The sequence below is a fragment of the Excalfactoria chinensis genome, chromosome 4, assembly GCF_039878825.1.
Source record: "Excalfactoria chinensis isolate bCotChi1 chromosome 4, bCotChi1.hap2, whole genome shotgun sequence".
Classification (NCBI taxonomy): Eukaryota; Metazoa; Chordata; class Aves; order Galliformes; family Phasianidae; genus Excalfactoria; species Excalfactoria chinensis.
In genome coordinates this window covers 17,257,835-17,279,061 of record NC_092828.1, presented here as the reverse complement: position 1 = coordinate 17,279,061, position 21,227 = coordinate 17,257,835, and the positions used below count along the sequence as shown (strand labels likewise).

General features: G+C 38.5%; 1 protein-coding gene across 2 annotated transcripts in view; it reads right to left on the bottom strand.

Annotated features, from left to right (window-relative positions):
• The window catches only part of RBPJ (recombination signal binding protein for immunoglobulin kappa J region), a 91,500-nt gene that overhangs the window by 11,891 nt on the left and 58,382 nt on the right, over window positions 1-21,227 (bottom strand). For both annotated transcript variants that reach the window (XM_072336314.1, XM_072336313.1), the window contains exons 2-4: window positions 13,774-13,812; window positions 9,485-9,580; window positions 1,231-1,396 (exon numbers count right to left, since the gene is read on the bottom strand). In XM_072336314.1, the coding sequence (XP_072192415.1) occupies window positions 1,231-1,396; window positions 9,485-9,580; window positions 13,774-13,812 (301 nt within the window). The remainder of the gene's footprint in view (window positions 1-1,230; window positions 1,397-9,484; window positions 9,581-13,773; window positions 13,813-21,227) is intronic.

Here is a 21,227-nt window from a genome sequence, read left to right as displayed (position 1 = left end):
GACCCGAGTCCTGTAAACCACAGAAGTGGTTTAGACTAGACACAAAAAAGAACTTCCTCTCTCTGAGAGTGGTCAGGCACTGGAATGGCTGCCCAGGTCAGCCATTGTGATGGTGGATTCGCCTTGGCAGTGTTCAAGGGGTGTCTGGATATGGAGCAACGAGATACAGTTTAGTGGCTTGTGGTAGCAAGGTAATGGGAGGATGGTTGGACTGGATGATCTTCTAGGTCCTTTCCAACCTTGTGATGTTATGATTCTATAATAAAAAAGCAGCATCCACCTTGGTATAACCAACACGTTTCTGAGAAGTTACACTAAAAATCTTTAAGCCATACAAACTGTAGTAGGATTCTGTGAAGCCATGTGCTTAAGTTATAAGGCACACGCGGCATGTATTTTGTCAAAAATCCCTCAGCTAGTAATTGCTCATGGAAGTAACAAGTCAGTTTTCAGAACCATTTAAAGAATCTGTTCAAAACCAAATAATATAATCTTTGGTGACTTTGATTGGTGACATCACCTTCCATGGCAGCAACATGAAGAGTAGACAAGATACAGAATTTGGATGGATTCTATTGTATATTTGGAGGGGGGGGAACAAACAAAAAAACAAAAAAAAACCATACAGTATCACATGAAACATTTCTAAGGAGATGTTGCTACAAATCAAATTGTAGTGATCAGCTATATAATACTGCATAATTAGAGAAACAGTTAAAATGAGCACTTACATCTTCCCAGACTTATTCCAATTGTTTCAGTCACCAAAAATATGCTAAAAAAATCTGGTAGGAATTTATATTACTGTACCAAAACTGTACTACACGTATAAAGTGGCACTTAAAATGTATTTTTATGCAAAGGAACTTAAAGACGACTTCAGCAGCAGATGTTGTTCAGATGCTTCCTTAATATTATCCATTTGCACAAACCAGTGAGACACATTACTTCAGTTAACCACTAAGGCCTACCAAATAACCTAACAGAAATACGTCAAGACCTTACAGATGAAACATTAGTACCATGCTGTAATTCCATGAACCACATCCATTGACTCCCATTGTCCTGTGTATATTTGAGGCTTTTTTTTTCTTTTTTCTTTTTTTAAACGACTCATGGAGTATCTGCTACAGAATAACTGAAGTTTCAATAAGCCAGTGCAGGCCCTGAAAGGCATCGTGTAGTTATAGCATCCTTTGTGGTAATCTTAATGCATTATTACACTTCTACCTTTCCTTCCAAGTTCAGCTGCTGCATTTCTTGGTCGCTGTTTCCTATTCCAATGAAGGCGCAAGGTTGTGACTCTTGCTCAGTGCAACCATCCCGTTCCATTTGCTCTTTTTTTTTCTTCCATCCACTGCCCATAAGATACACACATGGAGGGGGACAAAAGAACCTGAAAACGAAAAACATTATGAGATTACATTCAATTGTTAAGGAAAAAATAAAAACAAGCATTCAAACTGTTGTAGATCCAAAGCTTCCCCAGTCAATTTGCATTTTCACCACAGCTATGCATGCACACTATTCTAAAATATTTAGATTTTCTAAAACTCAAATTTAAAATAGAGACAAAACGCAAGGAAAAATAGCATTAGATGCCCTGTTACTGAGCATCTTTTCCATATCAAGGAAACAAGAAGCAATCTCCATCCCCATAAGATATAAACATTTTTTACCCTCACAAAAAGCAGAAAGTCTTCCAAGTGACGACAATGTTTTGCTTTTGTAATCAACATGATTAACACACAGCAGTACCACAAATAGTTTAATGAAAATCTAGCAAGCACAATTTTTAAATATATAGGCTTTCATCATTAGCAAAGGAAAATGAGGAAGTCTATTCCTGTTCAAATTTATTTTCTGTTTATAAATCAATCAGGTGCCTTCAGCGGTAACTGTCAGATATGATTTATACTTTGGCAGTCATTCTTGATGCTATTTTAAAGCAAAAACTTGAAAAGAAAAGCATTATAATGCCATGTATAGCTCTTGATGTTTCTGCAAATTGTTAAAAGGCCAACCTTTAAGGCTGCTGGTTTTAGTTTAGCCAACAGGTGCACTATTTTAACATTATTTAGTTAAAATCAAAGTTGAAAAAGCAAAAGAGCTATTAGCATACCATAGTTCTAAGCAAACTACAGAGTCATAAAGGGAAAGGAAAGCTGAAAACATTTCTTAATCCATTTATTTCACATTCAAGTGAAGTACTTAATTTGGCAATTCTAACATTCAATATTTTATTCCTGTAAGTAGAATCAACGTTTTGAAAACGTGCTCTGGAACAACTCAATTTGTGGATAAATTCTTTAAACACCGCGTAAGCTTTAATTAGCAAAAATGAGCTTTAGTCCGAAAATGACATTTAATAAACTTCATCGCTTCAGTCCTTCAGCACAATTATCTTTCAAAGACACAAGATGCTTTAAGTAACAGATTCCTAAAAAGAAGAAACCAAAATCCTGACTTAACAGTCGTAATAAAAACACAAACAGTAAAATTCCATCTAAGTAAATGCAAAGATTGGTAATCATTTCAGTTACGGCACATAGTCAATATTTATTCCTTCTTCATGAAACAAAAAATAACTTCCAAAGGTTCTACAGCAATTCCAAATTTCAGTGGTTAAGATAACCAGCAAAAATAGACTCCTGTAGGCAAACACCAAGCTATCTTGAAAAATGTTCACTGCTAATTTATTTGGCACTTCAATTTCTCTTTTTAACACTCATAAAAATGATTATATAATAATATATCATATGGCTTAAATATCGAAGAAAATCCCTCAAACCACAACACTTTCTCTGTTTGAAAGAAAGACTGCCTGCAAAATGGAATCTGTAGAAATTAGACCTCTATATGAGGTTAAAAAAAAATAAAAATCCATGTTTGAAAAACCCATTTAAATTCATTAGTGGAACTGCTCACACAGACTGCTTTTCAAACTTAATTCAGAACCAAATGCTGTATTTCCTCCATTACGATAATCCATTCCACCAGAGATGTACCAGAACAATTATTTGTTCCTTTTATTGCCTTCACACCGTTGTCAAGGATATAAATGGAATATAAAATTAACTATGGAATTATGAGTTAATGGAAATCTGTTTGCAGAACCGAACTACTCAAAGTTCACCAAACAATATTTTTTCATGTGCTTATTGCATCAGCGTTAACTATTTGCATTTGGTTCTCTGGAGGTAACTATGGGCCAGATGAAGGCCCTGTGATTTTTTTTCCTTCCAATTGAACATGCAGAACACAGAACCAACACAACAGGTAGCAACTTGCCAATTTGCAAAACAGATGTTTCCTGACGACTCATGAACCTGAAAAACTACACAACAACCTCGCTCAAAAATAAAACATAACGCTTCTCCAGTAGTTACACAAGACAATAATTTCAGCAAAGCAGTCATGAGCGAAAAAGCTGGAATTTATAGTCACCTGACAGCAGAATGCATTATCTTACTGTTGTAAGCACAGATATTGAAAACTACCTCAAATAGAAAGCGTAAGTAGTAATACATGCTTCTTATGAAACAGCTTGTAACATATACCACTTCTTCAGTTTATTATGTCTTATAAGATATAAATGTATATTATATGTATATGTATATTATAATATATAAATATTATATTATAAGAGAATATGCATTTGCAAGGGAGAGTGCACAATGACAATGGCTGAAGTCACAGTAGAGTATCAAAGTGTAAGGTGTTTACAGAACCACCATAATTTATATTCCTTTTTCCAGCCCATGTCAGGATGCAAATACTGCAGCTGTTGCTAAAAGCCTTTTCTGAAGATCAGCTACTGATTGCTAAAAGTTCTGGAATGTTGTAGCAAAATGGAGGGGAAGAAAAACAACTACTTTTTATCATATCAATTTTCATTTCAGCTTTATTCTAAATCAAGATATGTATATCTACGGCCACGAGGTGGCAGTAAAGACCCATAAGGAAGAAGTTTTAACCCATCGATGAAATCGGCACAAGTACAATCGTCCTTCTAAATTTAAACACAGAAAAACACTGGAAGGTTCTATATTGCCAAAGAAAGAAACTTTCACTTAGAGCACTTCATGATACGTTAAACCTACAAAGCAAGGAAAGAGTGAGCGATCGCAATATGAACAAATTTCCTTCTCTGTCACTTCATATTTACAACCACAGGCACTCGGGTATAGAACAGGTTAATTATAGAGTTTATTTCCAGTACAGTTTGAATTAAAGCTAGAAGTATTCCATTTCTTATTTTCAGAGGGCATTAAATGATGTGACTTGGATACATTTAAAATAGCTGTTAGAGAAAGTTTCTCATTAATGAAACACTTTCCACATAAACAGGACTATAAACCTTTACATGAGAGGTTGGCTTTCAGATAACAGTGAAGAGGGAAAAACACTGAAGAGAAAGAAAAGCACCTCCCCAAAACAGCCCATGTAGGTAATTTCCAGTATTGGTGATGGGAAAAAATGGTAGGACAATGTTTGGTGGAACAAATGAAACTACTCTTCCTTCAACTTTTGATTTACAGAGCCTACCTCTTTTTTCTTTAACCACAAACTAAAATAAGACTGAGTGGGAGGCAAAACTTCTTCTCAAGTATTAATCTGACCTACAATAAGGAGAAATGATAGATGCTAGGGAGAAAGGCAGCTGCCTCTGGTTGCTCTGAGTTTGGTCAGAATTTTTAGTACAAGTAACAAGGGATGCAACTGCCTATCAGGATTTGTAACATCTTACTACCTCTTTCCTATGCTACAAGTAGACCGATAACTCTTTATTTAATCAGCAATAAAACAAAAAAGTACATTTGTCATGAGATAAACATCTAACAACTGGATTTGAAAACCACAAGAGATCTATTAGGGATGAGCTCTGTAAACTCTTCCATTAATAAAGCATAGCAACCAGGAGTATCTTTCTTGGACAAAACCTGTTCCATGTCTGTTAGTGTTTCTGGACAAGCTGCAGATTCAGTATGTCCTGTTAGCTGATTTAACACAATGGTTGATTGACTGAGCCAGGATAATGCTTTGGGATGTCAGGTCTCTGAAAATACTTCATATGTTTAATGACAACATGTACTTAATGCTCTTGTGAATTCACAGTTTACCTTACGTATGATGCTTCCACTATACATCTTCTAGTGATTTGTAACCAGTGTAATTAAAACTATGGGTAGTTTTAAACTAAACTGATGTTGTGACTGACGTTAGCCAGGATGGATCAGGGGATCTACACTTAAGGAGAACAGGGCTTCCACAGAATGCCCTCTCTGAAGGGCCTAATTTCATAGGTGACTTAGCCAAGAAAAGGCCACAGCATTACCAACCTCATATTAAGTCACTAAGCTTAAAAACTCAGTACAGGAAACAGAAGGAAGCTGGTAAACTTATTTTTTTCCCCGACAGATCTGGTCCATCAGACCAGAAAGTGAATGTTTTTCCATGGCAAGAACACCAAACTGAAGTATCTAAGGATGCTCTCTTTTATTCCAAATGACTTCAGGGGAAGAACAAAATAATTTCTAATGGTTTCTGAGCCTTAACTGTAACAAGCAGAAGTGGAATGGATTTGAGTCTTGGGCACCATCTGGAATATTGTTTTTAATTAGACAATCACCAAGGAGAGAAAAACATTCCCCCAACCCCTTCAGTCAAACTAAAGCCAATAAATACAGAGAAAATATAATACATGAGTAGAGAAGCCACCCTTACTGAACTTACCAAGGCTGTAAGGGATAGAAAGAAAATAAAATCAGCTCATGTCTTTGCTAACTACTTCTGATATACTCAGTTCAGTTTGCAAACCACAGAATTCTGTTCACAATTTTCATTTATTTATTTTCAAAATATCTGAGACACTGGATAGAGTCCAGAGAAAGGCCATGAAGATGATCAGAGGGCTGGAGCACCTCTCCTATGAAGACAGGCTGAAGGAGCTGGACTTGCTTAGTCTGGAGAAGAGAAGACTGTGGGGAGACCTCATTGTGGCCTTCCAGTGTTTACAAGGAAGTTATAAACAGGAAGGAAATAAATTTTTTACAAGGGTAGAGATAAGGACAGGAAAAGGGGGAATGGCTTTAAACTCCATCCCTGGAGGTGTTCAAAGCCAGTTTGGACAGGGGAAAGCTGACCTAGTACTTGACCTAGCAGTGGCAACCCTCCCCACGGCAAGGAGGTTGGAAACTTGATGATCCTTGAGGCCCCTTCCAACCCAAGCCATTCTATGACTCTAAGATAAGACATTCTTGAATTCATCTTTCAGAAGTCTGTGCCTACAACCTTGTCTCCTTTAACTTCACATTGACAACAGCAGGGAAGATGGGAAGATGGTTCTTTGTACCAGTCAGTCAGTTTGGAGTCAGTCAAGGCAGAAGATGTGTTCATCAATTACCCACATTATTTTGAGCATGAAAACACTCAACAGCCTTCTTTCCTTCTTAGGAGTTGAATGAACAGACACGGGGTAAGCACTAGAAAAAGCTACACTTTCAACAACACAGTGCAATGAAGCATTTCTGCATTTGAGCAGAAATTGCAGAAGCTCCTTCACTAACAGCAACTAGAACATTCTCAAGGCTTATCAGCAGTGAGAATTTTTTTGAACACTGAGTAGCATACAACACATAAGTACCAATCTGGTCCACAACCTTCAACAAACCACATCTTGGAATCCAAAACACTTCACTCCTTCAAACTGTTGAATGTTCATGTTGTTCAGACTGTGACCTTTATACTAGTAGGATAACCACTGAAGAGTGAAATCTCTGCCAACAGTAAGTACGTGTGAGTGGGAGAACACAAGCACAAGTCAAACACCTACACTCATTAGGACTAAAGGTGATTTGAGTGCCTCTATCACTTGAAAAATGACAGCTTCCCAGCAAGGAACATTAGGCAAAAATACTTAAATTCAGCCCAAGGCCAGCAGTGGGCTTCTTATCACACAACTTCTTAATTCAACTAAACTTCATTAACTTCAGAAAGAGCTAGGCTAACAAGGTGCACTCAAAGAACTCTCCCTTCACTAGCACACCATTAATTAGGGACAAGTATCAGAAGCATTCTCAATCTAACACAGGAAGTCTTCACTTACATTTTAAATTAGACCATATTGTGCTAGATCTGTGCAGGTTACACAGAGTTTTCAGAGTAATTCACTATATATTCATAAAAACACATGAAAATCATTATTGTGCTGGACTTTGAATTGTGCCATGCAAAGTCCGAAGAGTGGAACAGAAGATGCACGATGGTTACATTTAGACTTTACATTTACTTTGGGGATTCATTATTTGAGAAATAATGCTTATCGTGACTTAATGCTTACTTACAAAGATAGCACAACATACCTTATTCGTTATGGAGCAAAACTTAACTAGATTATATGTACGCCATACTTTGGAAAACATGTAATTCTGCCTGTTAAACAGGTAGGGTTGTCTATAGAGATGTACACAAAAACAACTCACTTCAGAAACACCATTTACAATAAAAAGGGTGAAAATCTGATGAACCAGTTGTAAAAAGCAACCTTAAAATTTTACTAACTCTTCTCAGCCCAGCAATATGAAAAACCCAAAGGAATAAAACAAGCAATCAAAAAAAAGAAAAAAGCTAATTAGTTCCACAAAGTGCATATCTTGGGGGCAAACAAGGATGTAAACATTTAATAACCAGCATTTTTGTTTATGCTGACAATCTAGACAACAACTCACGCTAACAATTAGAAAGTTGTCAGCACTGTACCAGAGATAGTCTAAAAGGTGGCTTAGTAATACAGCAAAAATAGAAATGTTTTAATTGAAAAGAGATTTCTCAGCATGTATTCCAAGCATTTATTACATCTCTGTACCAGAATGGCAATCAGATCATCATTATACTATAACAAACACCTATTTCCATTCCTAGACTTATTTTGCAAAGCTCTGAAATCCTCTAAATTCCACTGACATGCTTCCTTTTTTCTGAGTAGTGAATCTGAGATACCTCTTGTGAACAAACAGTGCTGCTAAGTTAGGCAACTGAACTGTGTTTCCTCAAATTTGAGGCAGCAAAACCACCTAATTTCAGTTTTCAAGCAGTGACAAACTAATTACTAATTTACAGAGTGTTATCAATACCTGAAAATTTAGGCAATACTGTGCCAAAGTGACTACAGCAGCATCAAATGAGGTATACACATATATTTCAGGCAATGGAAATTTAAGGTAGCATTGACTATGAAATGTATACATGAGCTTCCAGACACTGTTGGCAAATATTTTGAGGCTCTGCCCAATGTTCTTCAGAACACTTGAAGGTTTCCAAACTTCAATGAAACTTTCAATAATCAAAATCAAAAATACATTTTATCTTTTTACTTTAGCCCTTCTTTTGATGCAATTTGATCTCAAGAATAATGAAAGACAGGGCAGGTTTGCAAAATGTTCCTGCTTTCACAACACAAACTGCTCTGGACCCAGAAGAAACAGACTGAAGTCACAAACACGTTTAGAAATTTGCTTTCCTACCAGCTGGCACACATCTCATTTCTGGTGGGTAATCTGCTCAAATCATCTACAATGAGTCTTAATTATGCAAATCTTTTTTATTCATTCATTCTCATGTCTTCCTGTAGCTTCTATTCTTTACCTATTATGCAAACTGTACTGTAACAAAACTTAAACCACTTTGAAACTAACTGGGGGAAAAAATTCCTCCACAAATAGCCACCAACAATCACCATATTGACTCCAGACTTGAAAATGGAAAGTTAAAAAGAATACACGTTAGGAGTTTCATTTTTTACTATAAAAAATGAGGAAAGGTGAAAACACATGGGTTTCCTTCCTTTTCCTTTTAGGAAAACAACAAAGTAAATAAGAACCTCTTTGAACATCACATTACAGAATCAAAGAATTGCAGAGGGTGGAAGGAACCTCAAGAGATCGAGTCCAACCCCAATGCTAAAGCAGGTGTCCTACAATAGGTCACACGGGTAGGCATCCAGATGGGTCTTGAATGTCTCCATAGAAGGAGACACCAACAACCTCTCTGGGCAACCTATTCCAGTGCTCCATCACCCTTATCATGAAGAAGTTCTTCCACGTGCTTGTACGGAATTTCCTATGTTCGAGTTTTAGGCCATTACTCCTTGTTGTATCACTACGCACCACTCAGAAGAGCCTGGTATTATCCATTTGCCTCCCTTTAGGTAGTTATAAACACTGATCAGATCCTTTGATCAGTAGGTAGTTAAGAACTGATCAGCCTTTCCTCACATGAGAGATGCTCCAAGGTCCTTTATCATCTTTATAGCCCTCCACTGGACTCCTTTTAGGAGTAGCCTGTAGCATTTATCTGGACACTTTTAATCTCATTTCATCTTCTGACTACAGTACAACCTGAGGAATTCTGTAATGGACATCAGATCACACACTTCAAGTATCCCTAATTTGGAATTGTGGATGGAAGTCAGAGAAGGACTTACCTTTTTTCATTTCCATATGATTTCTGAGCAACTTTCGCATGGAGTATTAGTACTGTTTGATCGCCTCGCTCCTTAAGGTAATTTCGCATTGCTTCCCTAAAAATTAAAAGAAAAAATAAGCTTTGAAAGTTCACCTGGTTTTATTTATGATTACAGTAACTCAAGGTCAGCTTTAGGACAAAAAAAATAAAAAATAAAAAAAAAAAATTCACCTGGAATTAAAAAAAGAAAAAAAAAGACATCTATCAGTACCTTAATAAGTTCAAGATAGGTGTGGGGTTTCTTTGTGCTTCCTTTTGCTGTGCAATTATCATGTATCAAGACAGCACCGCAGCAGTGGTTTGTGGTCATTTATACTTACCATTACAATTTCCAGGCAAAAAAAACGTGTGACACAAAACCATCTCAATGTCCTTCACTACATGACTTCCAATGTCTGATTTTATAAAATGCCATGCTTTAAATACTTGATTAGAACACACTTTCTATATTGGCTGAATAGAAAACATTGTGGGTTTTTTTTTGCCTTTTATTTTTTTCTTTTTCTTTTTTTTTAACATTATTAACTGAATCGATGCTTTTGTCATATCCGTGTCAATTTTCTATTGGCTATAAAGATAAGTAAAAGTTTAAATTCTTTGTTGTTTGCTCTAGATTTCTAGAGCAAGATTTCAATTTCTTGCATACAATCAAGACAAAAAAAGAAAAGATTTTCTATCATTCATCATCACTGTAGTGACAGAAGACATATAAAAGCTATAATTACATCAGACACACCAAAAAACATTCCTTGAGAGAAATAAGAGAACAATACACCCTATCATTCTTCTGTATATCAATCTAAACTGCTCACGAAGCATCATGCCAAATTCAACACCCTGGGGTTTAGCAGTGTAAGGGTGCTGACAGATCATTTTTAAGTCCCTGGAGGAGCTTTTTGCAGGTTGAATGCCCATCAGCACGCTCATCTTCAAAGTTATCAACCATAGAAACAAACTCTGAATTTAACAGGAAGTCATAAAGATTAAACTTTACTGAAAAGGGATTTTTTTTCTGTGAACTGCACCCAACTGTTGAATCCCCTTCAGACAGGTCTGAAATGCCAAAATAAACCGACATCTTGGTGTCTTAGCAAAATTTCTCCAGTGAAAAAAATCCAGAAGATAAAAACAAAATTTTGTTGAGAACTTTTCCAGAAGAAATCCCTCACATACAGTTTGTTGGAAGAAAGCAAGTAGATGTGTTCAATTTTGGGTCTCACGCTGCAAAAAAAGACATTGAGGCCCTGGAGCATGTCCAGAGAAGGGCAGCTAAGCTGGTGAGGGGTCTGGAGCACAGCCTTAAGAGGAGTGGCTGAGGGAGCTGGGATCATTCAGTCTGGAGAGGTTCAGGGGAGACCTTATTGCTCTCTATAACTACCTGAAGGGAGGTGGGAGGTTGTAGTGAGCTGGGGGTTGGCCTCTTCTCTCATGTAACTGGTGATAGGATGAGAGGGAATGGTCTCAAGTTGCACCAGTGGAGATGCAGGATAAACATCAGCAAATACTACATCTGTGAAAGAGTGGTCAGGTGCTGGAATGGGCTGCCCAGGGAGGTGGTGGAGTCACCGACCCTGGAGGTGTTCAAGGGATGTTTAGATGTTGTGTTGAGAGCCATGGTTTAGTGAGAAATATTAGCGATGGGTGGATGGTTGGACAGGATGATCTTGTGGGCCTTTTCCAACCTTGCTGACTCTATGACTCTATGGGAGGACAAAGGAGGAAATTACAAACCAGCTTTGCTGATGACGTTCTGTAAACTCTTGCATTTGCCATGCCTGCCTGATACCGGGATCAGTGTGCTGCATTCTCTGTGTACAGGGGAATATAGGAGCTAAGATCCCAAAATTGGATTAACTTGATCTATTTAGATTTGAAACTGATAGAACTGATGTTTATCCATGGCAGCATAAATTATAAGAATGCCTCAGACTGTATAGACACTATTTACAATCTCATACAAATATGTTTTAAGTCATAAAATGTATTTCATTGTGAAGTTATTCTTATTTAACATATTAGCTGCATTTAATTAGGTTAGCAACTTCTCAGCTGACAATCTGAATTTTTCTATGCATAACACAGTCACACTAAATTAATAACGCCTGCCCTACTAAAAACCTTTGGCTTGACTACCATTAAACAGCAGCCCAAAGCCAGCAATCCACTCACTAAAATGCTAGGTGCTACCTAATATTTCTTTAGCACTGTGTTAGGAACAAACACTGCCTGCCACTTCTACTGATCTGTTGCTACAGCGTATCTGTACAATCTGAGCTCCTAGGAAAACTAGGAATGTTCCCCTCCAACTCCTCCCACTGATAAAAGAAAAACACCGCAATTCTCACAAGGCTTCTTTTGTTATTAAATCACAAACCTCTCCACAAAGGTTCTACTATTGCAGTTTACATCTTATTGCAAAAACAACTAGCTCAGTATGAACGGAAGCGGTATTTTTATTGTCAAGGAACTCGTACAACAAAATGAAAGTTTCTGCATTTTCTAAGAAGTACGTGCCTGAAAAAATGCTCCATGTTACGCTGGAGAGTTAACATGAGGCTGAATACATTATTAAGCGAACAGGACTGCTTATACAGAAAAGCAGAATAATTTCACAGTGAATGAACTAAATGATTTTAAGGGTTTTTTTTTTTTTTAGAAAAAGCATTACAGAAAAACTGTACTCTTAAAAACGGGTGACTGCTCCTATTTTTAGCATTTTTCTCTTCAGAGAAATGAATTTAGGCTGCTTTTGCTTCTAGGTCCTCTTTATCAAGTACAAAGTTTATATGCTACTGAAAAATCTACCTGGCATCCTGCTCACAAAACAGAGTCACTACACTAATCTAACTCCTGACAACATAAGTTAAATGACGTGACTAAATAGTCAATTTTGTTATTGTTTTAAAATCACAGAAGGTAAATGTTGTCATTAACTTCAGGGTGACACCAACAGCTGTTAATGCTCAAAATGAAAATCAATTTATGACCTAAACCAGTATGTTTAAATACCCCTGAAAATAGCTAGGTCAACAGGAAACAGTACCGTTTGTTCAATCACAAGACACACTTCTGTCAGTACAGAACTGTTCTGTATTGAAATCAAGTTTAATACTTAACAAACTAACCTGAAGCTTAACCAGAAAGGCAATGAGAAATATTCCCAATGGAAATGCATATGTTTTCCTGCCACACTTTAAATATAATAATTTGATAGGACAAGGAGAAATGGTTTCAAACTAAAAGAAGGGAGATTTAGAACTGATGAAAGGAAAAATCTTTTTAGAATTAGGGTAACGTAGCACTGGCACAGGTTACCTAGAGCAGTGGTGGATGTTCCATCCCCAGAGACATTCAAGGTCAGGCTGGATGGGGCTCTGAGCAACCTGATCCAACTGTAGGTGTCCTTGTTCATTGCAAGCACTTGGACCAGAAGACTATTAATGATCCCTTACAACTCAACTGATTCTGTGATTCTATAATTTTATTCAAAAAGATGGGGGCTAGACAAATAACGGGTTTCCATGTTTTTGTACAGCAATATTATCACAACAAACAAACAAACAAAAAAATGCAAATCTTACACACTGCAGAGGATTTTGAACACAGCAGCTGCTTCTGATGGGCACAGTTTATGGCACAGAACAGTAAAAGCTTGCACTGACTGTGTTATTCGAGTTTGATATGTGCTGACTACTTAAGAGCATGTAGTACAAATGCTCCTCAAACAGCTAAGAGTTGAGGCATACTACCCCACAGCCTCTTTGAGTTGATGATGGTACTATTCAATGTTAGCTCTGTTTAGGTTTCATCTGAAATTGGTTAAGGCCACTCCTTGACAGCAATGAGTTAATTTTGCCCATACCTGGAGCATGACAGCACTCAGATAATAGCTGAATTCTGGTAGTGATGCCATTTCGTATTGCATCACAAATTACTTTTATCCAGTAAAAGATATCTGGCTCATCCCTGGTTATTTAAAACTAAGCAGATTCACATCCTGCGGGATAATCTACAATAACTGATATCCGAAGTCAATACAATTTATTATAAAGGCATTCTGATTACCATATTAAACTAGTGACTGTTCAATTGTTCTGGTTGCAGACTGCATACAACGACATTTTTAAAAGCTTTCCCATTTTAAATTCCAGGATTAACAACTCCCTTTTTCTTTTTAAACTTGGAAATGCTTTGGGAGATAGAGAACTTGAGAACACTGCTTCAAAAATGAACTGTTTTAACGCTTACCTGGTGAGCCGTTTTGGTTGAGGTCGCTCTCCAAATTTCCTGAAAAAAGAAGAAGTTGTTAATTTTAAAACCAAAATGTTTAGTCACAGTTTTTCAGTGAAATATTGTCCCGATTTTACAATGTCCAAAAACGTATTGGTGTATTTTCTTTGCGGTTTTCTAGCCAGACTATGCCTCCCTCCAACTGCTTTTCCCACAAAAGCAGAGGCACTTTTTAATCAGAACAGATAAATTTCTTTGCTGAATATCCATGAAAAAAAAGAGTATTTCATTACATTAGCTGTACACTACGCAAGTCTTTCATTTACTTTAAAATTATTTTTAAAGATGTCTCCAGCATCTCACTCCTGGCTTTTTATTACACTTCCCACAAGTTACATTTACTTTCTCTCTAAACTGCTTTTGCAACGTTAAGATATCACAGTGATGTAAATAATCAGAAGCTCTCTGCCAAAGCACTGACCACAAGAACAGGCAAAAAGCAATTATCTACAAACAGAAATTAACAGGCTGAGTTGGCAAATCGTGGTGAATTCTCCTTATTAGGGTGACTTCTTAGAAACCTGCTTCTCCTTACTTCCTCTTACAAAAAAGAATGGCAAAGTATTTCACGCGCGCTCGTACAAAATTATACAAAGCAATCCAATCCCTCTTGTGAAACGTAGCAAAGAATAAGCAAGAAATATCCTGCTATATATTGAATGCCTTTTAGTCACAAAGTGTTTTTCAGGCAGCTGTATTTCCTCTTGTGCCTTTATATTGCTCTTGAGAGAGACTATGATCTTTATGCAAGCTTTCCAAAAGTTATCTTACGCTAGTTGAGACTGAGTTCCATCAGACAGACCCATTTGCACTAACAAAAACCATCCTCAGATTAAACAGTCAGGTACAAGTCCTGCAAAAATAAAAAGTAAAGCTGTAGCAGCAATGTACATCTGCAATGTACATCTGCTCAACCTGCTAAGGAAGTATAACCACAAGCTAAAATGAGGACAAAGAAAAGGGGAAAGAAAAAAAAAAGCACTTATCAGCTTTAAGACAACATCTAACAGGCTTAGCTTAACACTTTTCTATCTAAAAATAAACTGGGGTATAAGAGAATGCATCTGCTGCCAGTGCTCGTAAATATCGCTGCAACTTGCCCAGCTCTTTGATACGCGGGCATATCTTTCCCTTCGTGCTTCCTGGATAATGAAAAACCTACTGCTGATATTTCCATACATCGGCGCTGGAGGCTCCCCAGGACAAGAGCTACAACGGGGAACTTCTCCTTGCATCGTTTAACCATTTGCACAGTCCATCTGCCCTGAATGACTCGATTCATCCCAATTTCATTTCAGTAATTCTCCAGATGTGCGAAGTGTAAATACACAGCTAATGTAATTTATATTGGTAAGCAAAACAGACTCTGCTGAAAAGGCAGAGACAAGACCATTCAGCAGGGCTTTAAGTTACTCTCCATGTCTTCATGTCCACTCTACACAGAAGAACTAAGTAGAGGATTAAGACAAATTAATGGTTTGGGTTGTTTATGTTTGTTTTCAGTTCAATCAACAAAACTAAATGCATCTGAACTGATTTCAGCTCTGTTCACATTCTGTCGGTGTATTGCTCACTTATTTACCTTATTTTAAATTAAAAAAAAACAATGACAAATTCTTGCTGCACAACTTGTCCAGCAGATCTTGAAACTTGAAATACACAAAAAACACGTTGTCATGTTTGTTATGCAGAAAACTATAAATTCCTAACAGCTTTGAACTTCAGCAACAGTGCCAGTTATATGCACACGCAGGTGCTATAATGAGAAAGTTAGGCTCCCAAACCTCAATGCCTCCCACCATCTATCCTTTGCAGGTCTGCTGACCTTCACCTCCCAGGCACATCAGAGCCACTGACACCTCCCCCACCCCCCAGCTAACAGAAGGTGTTTGTGCGCCCACCCCCCTGTGGCTCCTGTCCCCTCCGAAATGTGGGAGCAGTACATATGGCAGAGGATCCATCTCTCCGTGACTCACTGACTAGACAACAGATTACCCTTAAGCTATTCTCCACAGACAAACAAAACCCTATAGGTTAGCTGTCTCACTCTGAATAGAATGACATTTTTCATTTCAATCACTCTGCACCTTTTAATTCATAAAGAAAAAAAGTAAGAGGTGCCTACATGGAGCAAAGGAGGCAATATGCACACGGTATTTGTTTGCATCATGGCCAACTGCTCTGATCCAAGAAGAGGAGACAAGGACACCTCAAAACTGTGTGACACAGAAACCACAGACAGGACTGCTCATTCTTTAAGGCAACATCTACTCATGCACAGTTCTGGGAACAGTAGATTAATTCTCCCTGTAAGCACACTAATTACAATCTTAAACTGTACAAACAACTAACCTACACAGACACAGAACAGCTGCAATTACTGCAACATAATAAAACCCATCCTCTAAGTACCAACAGGTCCCTTCCTCAGAGGCAGAGAAAGCATCAAGTCACACCAGAGATGCACAAGGGTCCCTCTTGCAGCCCACCAACAGGAGCAGAAACAGAGCTCCAATCACTGCATGCACTGCCATCAGCCACATGCCAGCTTCCCCCAGCCTGCTCATCCAAACTGAAGTTAATGATTTCACTCTAATCACCTCGTGAACAGAGGTGCTGCCTGTAGCAACATGAATCTTCTGAACAGATGCAAAGTGAGTTCGGTGAATCTTTTGCAACTCTTTCACTGTGCATATGGAGCAAGGTATGACAGGAGGTAGTTACACATACTTAACTGTGGATCAATTTTTGACTCTGTAAATAAACTCAGCTACTACCTCTTCAATAATGTCACCTTACAGAATCACAGAACATCCCCAGTTGGAAGAGAACCACAAGGATCACTGAGTCCAACTCCTGGCTACCTGTAGGACTACCCGAAATTCAAACTTTATGTCTGAGAGTGGTCCAAACACTTCTTGAACTCAGTCAGCTTGTTGCCCTGGGGAACCTGTTTCAGTAGCAAACCACTCTGTGGTGAAGAATCTTTTCCCAACCTGACAAAGCTCTGCACAATTCCTTCAGGCCCTGTCAATGTCACCAGTGAACAGAGATGCTGACCAACAACCGTTCCTTGTGCATCCCACCCTTGATATTAATAACCAGCAGATTCCTGTACCATCCCACATCCTGACATGAACGCAATATATCCCACATCAGCTCCTATATCCAGGATACCAACTTTTTAGTCGCATTGCACAATGTAAGATATATAAATAAGACATGATACAAGACAGGAAGTATCAGGTGTACTACATCGGTTGCTCTAAAAGTAATGCCTCCTATTTATTTCCACGGAAATAACAACAGATAAAATGCACATAATAGCACTGCTTGATAGAGCAAATTCTCAGCTATAGAACACTTTTTCTCAACACAGTCACTACCATTAGCTGTGTACTTTGGACAGCAATGAACGAGAGCCTGTATGTTACACTCATAAATCTGCATGAGGGGAGGTGACCCACTGTTTCTCAGCTGTTATGACGGTGCTGTTACTAGGAGAATGTTGCCCATGCAGCTCATCTTTCATCAGCACAGACAGAATACTGAAGGAGTCAAATCCTGGACCATATGGTGGGTGTGGTAGGACAGTCCAGTCAAGATCGGCGATCTGCTCCATGGTCTTCAAACTGGTACAAGACCTGGCATTACTGTGTTGCAAGACAAAGGTTGTCTTTTTCTCTGGCCTGACTGGAAGTTTGAGTCTTCAGCTTAGTCACCATTGTGATGCAGTGGTCAGAGTTGATGGTTTGTTCGGCTACCAAGAAATCCAAAAGGATCACCACTTTCCCAAAAGACAGTGCTCTACCTCCTGCTGAGGGCTGTCTTGAACTTTCTCTTCAAAGGGGAATTCAAATGTTAAACTCCATGTTTAACATGCCCTTTTGACTCAGGCTTGTAGTGGTTACACCATGTCTCATCACTGGTGATGATGTGATCTAGGAAACTGTTTCAGTTTAATAGGTCCAGACATACTTGTGTAGGGTGTTTTCTCAGTTCCTGTCTAAGTGTTCATGGGACCTGGCACAAAGAGCTTGTGATATTTCAGTGTTGCCACATTGTTTCCAATAAACAGAAGCCAACACTCAGCCACATCCACAGCTGCCAGGTCACAAACCACTTATAGGCAGCAACGAGCTGATCGAGACGGGCTTCATTTTGCGGCGTGCATGACCATCAAGAACATGATTTATCCAATACATCACTGTCACCACTGCTGAAACACACCACCCATCATCTCACTGTATCAACATCCAGTGTCGGGTCTCCATAAACGTTCAGAAAGAGTTGATGAATGTCAGTCAGCACCAATTTTTCCTCACAGCAGAATTCAACGACACACCTTTGCTTCACACACACCTCCATGACAGACATCATTGGTCTTACTGCCCTCTGCTGCCATCTGCCACATGGCAACAACATGGAACAGAACACTGGTGGGAAGGTTTAACCTCTACTATCATAACACCAATACCTGCCTGACATCATGAGCCAACATCATAAGATACAAGGAATTACCTTCAGACTTTCAGAGCAGCTCTCACACATTTAATTGTTCATCTGGTTTGCTCTTTCCATACATTTTGCTATAGATACTTGTATTAATGGTATGACCAAAAGAGAAAAACAAACAAAAAACAAACAAACAAACAAACAGCAACTGCCATGCAGAAGGCTTTTTTATTTTGTGATGCTAACAATTTGCAAGCACAAGAAACACATTATCTGAAGCTTTGTACTAAACATCAGGCACTGTATAAGCTGTGACTGCTGCTACTTTAACCCTTCACATTTGACTGGCATGTTAAAATCCGAGCCAGTTCAGTTATTTCAAAAGGGTATCTGACAAACTTGGCAGAGATTGCAACATTTTTCTCATTTCAGATTTCTCTTGGATTTCACTTTTTTGAGATTTCCTTTTACATTCAGCATTACTCTTACTTTACACCTTGAAAAATATGCAGATTGGTGGATAAAAAAAAATATGCAAACTACTAATACATCTTTTCTTCCCTCCAGTGGTTATTAAACAAGCAAAAAAGATGCCATTTGTAAATCTAATTGTAAACTCCATATAATTGAATGTTTACTTTTTTTTCCAACTTTACTCTCCATGACTAAGTACTGTTTCAGCTGTACTGAAATGCTCGACATACAGTCAAGTTACCACTACAATTCACAGAACTCATTCAGCTCAACCTGTCTTCCCAACCTACTGCACTGCAAACACGAGACCAGCACTAGGCTTGCCATAATCTGCTGTTAATCAGATACACCTGTTCAAACTACTATTTTCCCAGTTCTGTATTTTCTCCAAACACCACTTCATATTCTATTACTTCATGTATGATAGTTTGCACAAATTAATTTCATTTGTACGTTCTGCACTACAGAAATAACTGCTTATACATCATGACCCAAATCATCCCTCTTTCCGAATCTATCTTTATTTAGCCCTGTTTCCCTGTTCATTCCGTTTCCCACTACGTAAACTTCTCCATTGAGAAGTAGTGCAAGTAGTGCAAAACAAACTTACTCCCTTTACATGCTACACCTGCCTGCCTCTCAGGTAACTGTGGAAATAAAGAAGTGTGCTAATATTAACCTTGCTTTGCTCAATCTTTAATATTCTCAGGTTAGGTAAAACAAGACACAAAATACACAATGCATTTCAAATGTTTTCAGAAAATATGATAATGTCAAATCCTACTTGGAATCCCTCACTCAGATACAACACATTATATAGTTTTCCATTGCTGAAAGGATGGGAAATTCCAGTGTTTCTAGCATCTACACAATAGCACAAACACAAAGAAAATCCACCTGTTCCTCTATGACTCAACTAACAGTACCCAACTTTCCTCTGTTATCAACAATCTTTCTATTGCTAACCTTAACTGTTCTGACCACCCCCCCACCCCAGGACTGCATTTCGAGGCTTAGGAAGAAAAAATAATTAAAATAACTACTTTCTGCCATTTGGAAGAACAAACCCATGGTAAGATCCCATGCTGCTTTAGTCTCAACTTTGAAAACTGGTGGTCACTAAACTGCTCAAGCACCCTCATGCCTAGAATACGAGCTTTGCATTTTCCCAGCACCAGCCTTTCAGTAAGAACAAACTTTTTACAGCCCTTGAGAAAGTCCATTTACCTTTATTCACTGAGCTGGTTAGCCTTAAAAAGAAAGAAAAAAAAAGAAAGAAAAAAGAAAAAAATACTTCCACAACAACCAGACAGAGACAAACTTCACCAATTCACCTTAAGAATTCTGTCTTCACTTAGTCTATAGTCTGACATGCTTTTTGGCATACAGCGTGAATGCTATGGATCTTACAGTAAATAATGGTCTCCAGAGAGGGAAAAAGAAAAAGGGAGCTGTCAAATTTGAATACAGTAGGAATAACAGCTAAGCAGAGAGAAAGTGTGTTGGTGAGGCCAGCATTGGGGGAATACTGGGAAGAGAACTGAAAATGGGAAGACATGAGCTGCAAGCTGTGACTTGCTAGATGAGAATGGGCCTGAGAAGCACATTATGGAAAATGAAGCACGAGAAATGCCTTATTGAAAATAAAAGCAAAACATCTGAATTACCCCAGAGAACTCCAAACACACAATAGCAGATATCCCTGTAGTGATAACTCGCACGGGCAACTCTTTATTTTGCCTCACGCAAGAATCTTCATGGGTATTGTAAGTTAACCTCAGCAGGGAACTAAGTGCCATACAGCTGCTTGCTTATCTTCCCCCAACTCCCAGTGGAACAGGAGAAGAGGAAAGGAGGAATAAGAAGCAAGGAAGCTTGTGGGTTGTGATAAATATTGTTTGATATATGAAGGAAATGCAGAGGAAGACTGAGAGAAAACAAAAGAAGCCATGCAAAGGCAATCACTTGCCATCTCCCACAGGCTGATGGATGCACAGCAAGCTCCCACACAAAAGGTCTAAACTGCTTAAGTCCCCCTCTCCCTTCCATTGCTGAGCATGACATTACGTAGTAAGGAATACATCTTTGGTTAGTTCCAGTCATCTGCCTGCTCATGTTCCCTCCCAGCCTCTTGCATACTCCCAGTCTGCAAGGCTGGGTAAGCAGCAGGAAGGCCTTGATACTGTGCAAACACCAGCCAGCAACAGCTAAAGCACTGCTGTGTTATCAGCATCGTCTTGGTCACAAATCCAAAACACAGCACCATACCAGCTGCTAGGAAGTAACTTAACTCCAGCCAAGCCAGACCCAGTATAACGGGAAAACTAAAGGAAAACCTCATGCTCTCTGCACAGGAACCAAGAGTGAGATTTCAAACAAGCACAAAGTACCCATTCATTGGTAAAGTCTCACTCCCAAATGTCCAGCTGTCAAACCATTTCCAACTGGACCTTCAAAACTTGCTGGTGTTTTAGACTGGTAGA